The 12,125-nt window shown below is 35.2% G+C and overlaps 1 protein-coding gene across 2 annotated transcripts in view; it reads right to left on the bottom strand.

Annotated features, from left to right (window-relative positions):
* Positions 1 to 12,125, bottom strand: part of trabd2b (TraB domain containing 2B) — a 102,231-nt gene that overhangs the window by 17,540 nt on the left and 72,566 nt on the right. For both annotated transcript variants that reach the window (XM_056463785.1, XM_056463784.1), the window contains exons 3-4: positions 10,174 to 10,320; positions 4,443 to 4,617 (exon numbers count right to left, since the gene is read on the bottom strand). In XM_056463785.1, coding sequence (XP_056319760.1) covers positions 4,443 to 4,617; positions 10,174 to 10,320 — 322 coding nt within the window. The remainder of the gene's footprint in view (positions 1 to 4,442; positions 4,618 to 10,173; positions 10,321 to 12,125) is intronic.

Genomic DNA, 12,125 nt, shown 5'->3' with positions numbered 1-12,125 from the left:
AAAAAAAAAGTTAAATGTTCATTACATTTTTAAATAACTGCTTTCTTATTGTATACAGTTTCAAATTAAATGATTACTCCAGTCATTATTGCTTTTATTACCTTTACCATTAATAATTATAATGTTAATAATAATAATAATAATTATTAATTTTAGAGTGATTTCTGAAGGATCATGTGACTCTGAAGACTGGAGTAATGAAGCTGAAAATTTATCATTAAAATCACTGGAATAAATTATTAAATTAAATTATATTAAATTATTATAATAAAACAATTATTAAATTAAATTATACATTTTATCTTTGCCATGATGACAGTACATTATATTTGACTAGATATTTTTCAAGACACTTCTATACAGCTTAAAGTGACATTTAAAGGCTTAACTAGGTTAATTAGGTTAACTAGGCAGGTTAGGGTAATTAGGCTAGTTACTGTGTAATGATGGGTGGTTTTGTAGACTATCGAAAACAAAATAGCTGAAATGGGCTAACTGACCTTAAAATAAATAAAATAAGACTTTCTCCAGAAGAAAAAATATTATCAGACATACTGTGAAAATTTCCTTGCTCTGTTAAACATCATTTGGGAAATATTTAAAAATATATGTATATATATATATGTGTATATGTATGTATATGTATATACATATATGTATATACATATGTATATATGTAATATAAGTGTTATATATATAAGTATATATATATAATTGTCATAAGGACTTCTTTTAGGAAACTTTAGAAAAGCTGCTTTGATGTCCTTGCAATACTTTATTTTTGCACTAGTCCATACTTTGTAATTGCGATGAAAGAAAAAGTATAAAAACCAGTACATTCTCTGGTTTCTGCTATTGTGTGCCACAGAAGAAAGTCATACAGGTTTGGTACAACATGATGATATAAATGACAGGCATAATGACAGAATTCATTTTTTCTTTGGGTAAACTATCCCTTTAATAGCTAGGCATTCGGTTTCCACAGATTGTGCTTTCTTTCCAGCTATACATTATGTATTATGAGAGTCAGGGTTAGGGGTGTGTGTGACTGCATATGTGTGTGATTTCCCAAAAGAGCCTTGTAGCCTGTGTCATGAGACTTCCTGTTGAATCTGAACATGCTATTGGAAAGTTTAAAAAGCACGGGTGGCAGGTTTGCCATGGAGCAAAGATGGATGGCCTGTTCAAACCACTTTACCGGCACAGCATGTAGTTTAATCAACTCTGCAAGGAATTGTGGAGCACTCTGGAAACTGTAGAGCCCTCCGAGTCCAGCTTTACAGCTGCTAATTTGGCTTTCTGTCAGTTGTTCTGAAGAGGTTCTGAGTAAAATCATCCTCAAAAGCACAGCTAGAAAGAGGCCTAACAAAACCAATGGCTGACAGGCCATCTAACACCAGTCATCCAAAAATTATTGGCTCACCCATCTAGTAGTAGAAGCTGTATTTTTGTCACAGTCATAATCTTTTGCTCATTTTGAACACACACACACACACACACACACACACACACACACACACACACACACACACACACACACACACACACGCACACAGAGTGAATCAAAGCGCATCAAATGATCTGTAATTAAAAGGGAAAAAAAGTTACTTTTATATTAGACACACATCTGATGCTTGTATTTGCAGCAGCTCCACATCCCCAACTTCACGCATTAAGTTAAATTAGGCTTTACAGTCTCCTACTTCCATTGTTTCTGTTCAGCGGGTGAAACTCAACCAACCCTGTGATGTCAGATACAGCGACATTCCAAGATGGCTGCGCCCTAGGTCTAAAATCTATAGGAAAACACTGCATTTTCTGCTAAATGCTTACATTAATCGAGTTTGTTTCATATATTTTCATTAAAGTGGAATCCAATGTACAAAATAAGGTTAACTTGACTGAGTGCTTCATTTCACCTTTAAGGATTTCGAAGTACAAGGACATAAAGAATGTCCTCATAAACCACTGTAACAAAGTAACACCTAGGTGATACACATTTCAATGTACACACACAAGAAAACACCATTACTTCAGCATGTTACCTTCTGCTTCATAAACATAAAAACTGACACCAGGTTCTCTCACTCTTGTCCAGAAAGCCTCAAATCTACCCCATCAGTGCTAATGAATGGCACACATAAACATGTGCTCATACACACACTCCCTCATAACTCGATGCAGTACTCAGGAAACATTACTAGTATTAGCTTGGAATGCAAATTAAAACAAACAGCTAACACTTATAGATGAGATTAGCTGTCAGTGCTCTCACTGGATCTCATTCAATTGTTGTTAGTCACTTGTGTTTTAAAGTTTTTTGCACAAAACCTTCAGTAGATTCAGAACAGGTGTGTGCCCATACTGCCATTCTGGTTCTAATGAATGACTCAGGTAGGCAGTGGTGTTTTAATGATGCTCAGTTGGTACTAAGAAGCCTAAGAAAATGCCCCCACACCACTTTACACCATCAACGTGAGGCAATTACACTTTAAGATGAATCTATATTTTCATGTTGGTTATGCCAAATTTTGACCATAGCAAATATAACAAGATTTTCAGCAGAAATCAAGACTCATCAGACCAGGCATCGCTTTCCAGTTTCCTGTCTTCTTTTTTCTAGTCATTGCCTTAGTTTACGTGCTTTAGCTGATACTGATTGAAGGTTTGAAATTGGCTGTTTCTCAATATGCATTCTTCAGCGATCATGCGTCCTAGTGTTCTCGTGTAATGTCATCATCAGCTGCCAAAGTTCAGTTACAAAACTCAAGACTGCAAGAACGGAGGATGCGTGAAACTTCCCGGATGTGTTCTTGATATCGAGGACACATCGATGCGGACTTGATCACCAAACTCGCTCTAGAAGTCCCAGAAGCGATTGGAGTGGAGGTGGATTGGAGGTGGGAAGCACAGAATTTTATATAGATTTATTATTGAAGTTCAGAGATATAACTTATTTATTTCAGGAGTTTAACTAAAGGAAACGGTGAAAATAAACATTAACAAGAAAGTCTTAATAAAGGAATGAACACATTAAGGGTGTTTATTTGCTGAAATTTGTATTAAATCTGTTTTATTTGTATTGTGCAACGTATATTTGTAAAGTCTTCATGCATAGTATATATTTTGAAAAGGGGAAAAACAATAAATTGTTGTATGAATGCTGTGATGTTTAAATAGTTTTCCGTTAAAAACGCTTGAAGGTCACGTGACCATCATGAATAGTGCAGCATCTCATTTCTCACAGGACGTGTTCTGTGTTACCATGGTCTCCCGAGTTCGTTCTTCTGAGGTGACCTGGCAAGACCGGTCTTCACAATGTAAGTCCGTTCTCTGCGATCTTGGAATTGAGAAACAGCCAGCATTCGCTTTCAAAGTTACACTACTGTAAACCTTGTCTAGTCATTCTTATCTGACCTCTGGCATCTGCGAGGCATTTTGCCACTCACTGCATAATTTTGTTTCTGTTTTCTGTGAACTGTAGAGATGGTTCTGTGTGAAACTCCCAATAGATCAAAAGCTTCTAAAATATTCAGACCAGTCCATCTGCCACCACCTGTCATGCCACGTCCATTCCTATTCTGATGCTCAGTTAGAACCTCAGGAGGCCTAAATACATACTGTAAGTGCATTTATAGTTGCTGCCATCTGATAATGGCTAGTTATATATTTGCATCTAGCAGTTGAACGTGTGTACCAAATAAAGTGGCTGGTGAGTGTATATGTATGTATGTATAATTTAAAAATATAAAACTTGTCTAATGAATATTATGAGACTATATAGTTGCAAAATGGATGTTTGAAATTTTGAACTTTAAACAGGGATAGTTCACCCTAAAATAAAAAAAAAAATCGATCATCATTTAACCAGCAGTGCTATCATTTATTCATCGTTGAACACAAAAGATGATATTTTGAAAATGCTGATTGCTGGGACCTATTGAATTCCATTGTATGATAGTTCCATAGTTCCTTCTATGAAAGTCAATGAGTCTCAGCAACCAGGATTCTTCAAAATATCTTCTTTTGTGTTCAACAGAAGAAAGAAACTAGGTTTTTAGGAAAAGGTTTGAAACCACACGAGAAAGAATTAATGATGTAATTTTTATTTTTGGCTGAACTATCCCTTTATGGAAAAAACTAGAAATGCATCATTTTGATGATTCATAATCAATTATTAATTATTTATAAGCACTGTTTGTTATGCATATGTCAAACACAGGTGCGCACAGGAATGAAAGTGATGTGGGAAAAGTTCTGAGGGCCATTTGGTTTTATTGCCATGTGTGTGTGTGTGTGTGTGTGTGTGTGTGTGTGTGTGTGTGTGTGTGTGTGTGTTTGTTTTGTAGCTGGACCTATTCCTAGTTAATGTCAACTGACCTCATCTTCAAGTAGTTGGGAGTGTGTATGTGTGCGCTAGTTATACGTTTTGTGTGACTCACCAGCTCCAAAAGCGAAAAAGAAGCTCTGGTTGGGGTTTCTCTGAAGGAGGGCGGAGACGCGGCGAGCCATTCGCTCATTGCGTTTGTAAATGAGCTCCTGCCGCAGGTAACTGTCGATCTGCTGTGCCGTCAAGCGCTCATGATCTGGCAGAGAACTGTTGATGAAATGCGGAAGCTAAGAGAGAGAGAGAGAGAGAGAGAGAGGTGTTATTAAAGACCTGGCATGAATCTTAGTGTGTGTATGTGTGAAACTGGGCAGCTACCACTTTTGTGCCACTTTGTGGAACGTGACAGTCACACACACACACTTACAGAAAGCTGTTTTACTGTCTTGGACTCTGCATGCACTGATTGATTTGCTGCGGGGTAAAGTGTATGGGAAGATTTCTACAGCTGGCCGGGTCTGTCTGCAGTCTGCTATGAAGGAATGGACCGAATAGATGGAAGGGGAAAAAACTCAACTTCAAAAAATAAAGCATCAAAGAAGATGAAGAAGGGGAAAATTAAGGGATGACGGAAGAAAGACAGTGAACGTTTTAGTTCCCATAAACTGCCTTGATGACTAGTTTTCAGCAACATATTTCTGGTTGAAAATCTTGTTTCTGAACAAGCCAGTAGTTTTGAGGTTTTGTTACAGCTCAATCTGTCAGCTTGTTCCACTATTGTAATAAACAGTGTTGGGGGTAACGTGTTATTTAACACACGTTACATAACAATATTACTTTTTTAAAGTAACAAAGAAAGTTATTAAAAGTATTTGAGTTACTTTTAGAAAAATGTAACGCGAGTTATTTTTTTATCTTGCTTAAATGGCTTTTTAAAAATATATATAAAAATGACCATAGTCGGGTTGAATCTCAATGAGAAAGCGTGCTGTGAGGGAACAGACAGACTGAAGATGCAACCGTTTCACGCAGACTTCATTTCACTTAGAAGATCCGGCTAAAACAAACTATTTATTCGCGAGTCACCTGTCATCACAACAGACAGTCAGAAACAGAAACAATGGCAGGCCGGAGACTTACATTTTTGCATAGGATTTTTGTTATTTTGAATTACGCATACGCATTTTTAGGCATTAAATAAATAATATTTATTATTTAATACTTGTCTCCTATTTAAATGCATTGTTTTTTATAACGGTGTAACGGTATTAAAACTGACATCGGTGCTATTTTTAGATCCCGCGGTATACCATATTACCGGATTACCTCCCAAGCCTATTGTAGATTGTAAGTAAGTTAAACTCTTGCCAACTGCAAAAAACATGACATCAAATACCTCCAATTCAACAACAAATGATTGCCATCAGTTCACATTCTCCAGGTAAAACAATTAATTCGACTAAATAAAAAAAAATGGTTATTGCTTTTATTGTTGAGGAGATGCAGCCACTGTCTACAGCAGAAGCGACTACTGTTTTGTAAATGTACTAAGATTTTTTTCTCTAGAGAAATGATTTACACATTTGTTAAGGCCACGTGAAGCAGTTTATTCAATGTATAAAGCTCAAAGATTTTTTGGATTTGGAGATGTATCATCTTGCTGTTCATTTTGTTATTAAACATTTTAAAGGTTTAAAATGTTTTTGCCTTAAAATAAATTATTTCACGTTAGTACTCTTAGGCTTTATTGTAGTCTTTATCTCAACGGACAGTGAATTTTCTTAACTAATAACATAAAACGTACAAAAGTAACAAACACTTTACATGCTTTCATTAATCCGTATATACAGCATGTATAGCTCTGAGCTCAGAAAGTTCTCAAAATATATTATCCTAAAATTTTTCAAGAAAAATGAAGGTTTAGGTTTATATAGGTGGTTGTTAAATGCAGAGCTTCTCTATAAAAAAAGTGAAAAACACATGCAAGTTCTGAAAGAGATCAAACCTCCAGGTAAGGAAAAGTAATGCAAAAGTAACTCAAAAGTAATATAACGCATTACTTTCCATAAAAAAGTAAATGGGTAAAGCAATTAGTTACTTTTTGGAGGAGTAACTCAATATTGTAATGTATTACTTTCAAAAGTAACTTTCCCCAACACTGGTAAAAAAAAAGATTTTTAAGTGCAATTATAAGGTGCTTTTAAGGTGTACAGACCTTTGTGTGGGAGGCTGTTGTACTAGATATATGAGATACGATATAAAATAGTTGCTCTTGCTGTTATACATTGTATGGAAGGTTGCAATTGAAAGATGTAAGGTTGCAATTACAAGAACTGATGTTGCAATATAAGAAGTTGCATAACTGAGAGATAAAATGTCATACACAAACTCATAATAACCTGTTTATTTTTCACTTTGGCATCCATATGTTTGGAATCCATCTTTGGAATTGGAAAAGTGTGTACAGATCTTTGGAGGAGAGCAGGGCATTAGGGAAATATATATGGTTATGGAGCTCAATTCTGGACCTTTGGCTATAATTGATGGTCGGAAACACAGAGCTTCCCATGTCTTGACTGGCTATACATACACCAGAGATTATAATGGATAATGGTACAAGGACGGAGGAAGTGAGAGAGACTTAAAAGGGAAACCATGAGGTGGCCTCTTGTTAGAATCCAGAGCTCTGGAACGTCTAAATACTATGTGTGTGTGTGTCTCTGTATTTATTCATACGCCTCTAATGAGAGAACAGTTTGGAAATGTGGAGGCAGTGGGGGTAAATAGGGCCGTGTGTGTGTGTTTATCTGAGAGATTCCTGCACTAAAGCGCTGAAGTGCAGCAGAGCAGAAAGCCATACGTTTGGCTCCACTGGATGTGTGTGTTCAGACACTGATAGATGAACTGCTGCACCCCTGTAAGCATCCAAACCACTTTACAGAAGGCTTTTCCAGTAATGCCCTCTTACACCCTCTCCCTCCATCTCCACTGCTATAACGCACAGTATATAGAGAAACTTCAGTGTGCTAGACATCTGAACGGGGTCAGCTGAGGGATGGACAGTTAAAACTGAGATCCAACGTTCGCTTTTTTGGAAAAAATTGTTCATAAAATGTCATATACACTGAAAAAATTATTTTGTTTCTGCTTGTTCAAACTACTTATTTTAAATTAGCTTAATCAACACAATTCTTGAGTTATTGTGAGACAACTTAATTGTGTTATGTTCAATCCAAGAGTTGTAAAACTATTAAGTTAACTTAATCGATTTGTGTTGGGACAACATGAAGGAATTGTGTGGAATCCAGCATTCTTTACAATGTATAATTTAATTCAATTCAATTCATCTTTATTTCTATAGCGCTTTTACAATGTAGATTGTGTCAAAGCAGCTTAACATAGAAGATTATATTAAGTTGAAACAGTGTCAGTCCAGTTTTCAGTGTTGAAGTTCAGTTTAGTTCAGTTCAATGTAGTTTAACATTCATTGCTGAGAGTTCAAACACTATACTCATTAATTATAATTGAAGATATAAACCTTTAAAAAAACTATTGCTGTTTTTAGTAATAGCTTCCATTTTCATTTAATGTTTAGAAAATGTTGTGAATAATTAATCACTGAATCAAAATAATGAAATGTTTAATTACTGTGCACTAACAAGTGATTAGTTGACATTACTTAAAGTGAGTATGCCTGTTGCTTTTTAAAGTAATGGACTATAGTAAAACCTGTTAAAAAAGTAAATGAACTATGTGTATAATTAGAAAAATTAAGTCGACTTAACAGTTACAAGTTACAATGGGTATACTCACTTTTGTAAGTAGTCAACTTTTTGTTTTTTGTTTGTTTGTTTGTTTGTTAGACTTTATTAATCCCAAAGGGAAATTTGCATGTCACAGCAGAGCTCTTCATGCTAAAGATAGATAAAATAAATTGCATATATATATATATATATATATATATATATATATATATATATATATATATATATATATATATATATATATATATATATATATATATATATATATATAAACAATGTTAAAATACATTCATACTGCACACCTTAGTTTCAAACCGCGAGTAGACACTTGTCCATATCTAATGCTATTACAATCCAGCATAATTCATCTAGTATGACTTTGGTTATACAATCTGATCACAGTTGGTAAAATGACTTCCTATATCTTTCTATGTAACACCGGGGCTGAATTAGTCTTGTGCTAAAAGAGCTTGTACATGCTTGGAACTATAAAAAAAAGGGGATGATTATTGTGGTATATGTGAATTGGGTAAGCTAAATTGTCCGTAGAGTATGTGTGTGAATGAGTGTGTTTGGATGTTTCCCAGTTACGGGTTGCAGCTGGAAGAGCATCTGCTGCATAAAACATATGCCGGATAAGTTGATGGTTCATTCCACTGTGGCGACCCCAGATTAATAAAGGCACTAAGCCGACTAAGAAAATGAATGAATGAATGAATGAATATCTTAATATATATAGATCAGTGGGCACACAATTGATGTGAATTCTTTGATCTTCATTTTCCATAAGCAGAAATAACCAACCCTGCTTAATTAAAAGTGTAGGTACAACACCATCTTGTGCTGACTAGAATGCTCCTGACATCATTATAATAACTTTGTCAACTAAATTAAATGTAAATTAACAGTTTTCCATATTTTATTCATTCATTCATTTTCCTTCGACTTAGTCCCTTTATTCATCAGGGGTCACCACAGTGGAATGAACCGCCAACTTATCCTGCATATGTTTTACACAGCAAATGCCTGTCCAGCATCCTGCAACCCAGTACTGGGAAACATCCATACACACTCATTCACAAACTACTACCAATTTATTTTATTCAATTCACCTATCCCACGTCTTTGGACTGTTGGGGGAAACCGGAGCACAAAAATGCTAACTGACCCAGCCGAGACTCGAACCAGGGACCTTCTTGCTGTGAGGCTACAGTGCTAACCACTGAGTCACCGTGTCGTCCCGCTACATTTTTTAATTAATTTATTTATGATTTTATTAATGAAATGCATTAAGTTACCTTCAACTTGAAGTTTTGATGTAGAACATTCCTTTTATTGCCTTTTATTGACATTTTTAATAGTTTGAAGTAAATTATTGTCTGTATCAGTGTTGTAAATTATGATACAAAAACCTGATAATGAACCAGTACTTTTGTTTCTGTTAGTTTACAGACTTAATTTCTAAAATGTCAGAAAGTGCCTGCCTTTGTTAAACTACAGAGTTGAAATTTCATCTTCAAAAGTCCACAAAGCAGAGATAAAAGTTAATAATTAAATTCATAAACATAAATAAGCTGAAAAAAATTCACTGTTAATAAATGAGTATATTTTACAGTGTAAAAATGAACATCTCAGGAGGACATGGAAGCAACATTAAGTAGACGACTCAACTCAAGCTCTAAGTCATGCACTACATAATTTCAGCATGGGGTATATAAACAGACAGCAGAGAGAGAGAGAGAGAGAGAGCACAGATCCGTTATCAGACAGGAGAGCCATTAGCTGCCCTGCCTCTGACCTGTGCAGGAAATATGGAACAACAGAAAGAAATTTCCTCCCTTCTTCCTCCTGCTTCTCCCTCACATATTTCCAAAAATGTTCATTCTCTCTCTCGCTATGTGTGTGTGCCGTTGCTTTAATCTCGAAGCGTGTTGCAGGGTGAAGTGGAGAATTATAGGCCATCCATCAGGCTGAACCTGCTGCAGCTCAAACTTTAAGCTCATAATGACTGCAATACATCACACACATGCACAGTTACACAAGTATACACATACTGCTACAATGTACTGTTTTTGTGTGTACCTGGGATGTGTCATGATTGAAGATGATGGAGTTGAGGTCTCCACAGTTGTAGTGTGCAATGAGGTCCTCGGTAGTAAAGGTGCCCTGCAGAATACCTGCACGCAAACTCTCATGCTGCAGTAGAGTCTGGTTCAGGGCAAACAACACCTGCAGAGAGAGAGGAAGAAGGGGTGTTTGTCATTTTCAACACACTAAATACACATGTTAAGTCACTCTCACTCCCACACATATAATATGATGTCACATCGGACAGTGAAACATTGGACAGAAAGACACACTATAAATAATATAATATTTTCCTTTTAGACTCGCCAAGATATTACATCTGCATATTGTAAAATGCACAATTAAGTGTTGGGATTTTATTCCTAAATATTGATCATTTGGCTGTCTAGTAAACCTTTTACTAAACTTTTTTTTACATCTTTGTTCACATTGCTGCTAACAAAGAGAGTGCTACAGCATACAGTAGAGGGCTGTTTTTGCTTTGGATTAAAAAAAATAAAGTTAATTATGATTTCCTCAGATTTTGACTCAGTGATTAGCACTGTTGCCTCACAGCAAGAAGGTCGCTGGTTTGAGTCCCGGCTGGGTCAGTTGGCGTTTCTGTGTGGAGTTTGCATGTTCTTCCTGTGATTGCGTGGGTTTCCTCCGGGTGTCCAAAGACATGTGGTATACAGTAGGTGAATTGTATGAACTAAATTGGCCAGTGTATGAGTGTGTGTGTGAATGAGAGCAGGGTATCTGCGAGGTCTTAAAAAGTCTTAAATCTCAAAAACAGAATTTTAGGCCTTAAAAAGTCTTAAATTTACAGAAATATTGTGCTGTAGGTCTTAAATCTTTTTTAATCAGGTCTTAATTTTCCTTTTTTCATGTATAGCTGCCTAATCTGGCCATTAACAACCATACAATGACCAACAATTCATCTCAATAAATCTTTTAACTCTTTACTTAAAAATGTCATTTTAAATTGTATTTACCTTAATAGTTTAATTATTTTACTTTATTATAACATTTGCTTACAAGTTCCCCATGTATTTACTGCTGAGTACGCTGACCTGGACAGATTGTTGAGCATACATTTAGTTTATTATAGTTTTAAAGATATTTTTCTTTTTTTATTTTAACGAAAGTTTATGTTTTATGACGCAATATTTAAAATATTTTGCTAAGAAATATCTTAAATATAAAATTTTATATAATTAAAATACTTTTGGATTATTAAATGTAAATTATTGTATTATTAAATGTAATTGGTTAATGTATTATTAAATGTATTAAATTATTATAAATTGTTGATAGAGCAAATCGCCATTCGTTTTTCGGCCATTCGAAAAACTCAGTGTTTAGCCCTGTATGAGTCTAAAATTTAATTCATAGTGGACTTAAAAATGTCTTGAATTTAACTTAGAACCCTGGAGAGTGTTTCCCTGAACAGGGTTGCGGCTAGAAGGGCATCCTCTGCATAAAACTTATCCTGGAATAGTTGGCGGTTAAATCCCACTATGGCGACCCCTGATAAATAATGGGACTAAGCTGAAGGCAAATGATGAATGATAATCTCACAATTATGATTCTATTGAAATCTTGGTTTTATAAGGGAATTTTTGATATATAAACTCAGATAAATTCAGAATTGAGAGATTATCAACATGCAATTCTTTCTCACAATAATCAGTTTATATCTTTCAATTTTATCCTTTCTCTTATTTCTGGGTTTCCATTTTACACTTCTTATTTCTTATCCTACAATTCAAACTTTTTTCTCAGAATTATGATAAATAAGTATGAATTGGCTGATACAATGTTACACAATCTACATGTTTCCAAAAATACATGTTTCCAGGTTACATGTTCCAGGTTACGTCAAATGCTTCCAGAAAGAAAAATCAAACAGGTTTGGAACAAGTAAGAGGTGACTAAATTATGGCAATTTTCAGTTTTGGGTGAAC

The sequence above is a fragment of the Danio aesculapii genome, chromosome 8 (assembly GCF_903798145.1).
Source record: "Danio aesculapii chromosome 8, fDanAes4.1, whole genome shotgun sequence".
In the NCBI taxonomy this organism is placed as follows: Eukaryota; Metazoa; Chordata; class Actinopteri; order Cypriniformes; family Danionidae; genus Danio; species Danio aesculapii.
Note: the sequence above shows the minus strand (reverse complement) of the source record. Positions and strands in the feature narration are given on the sequence as shown.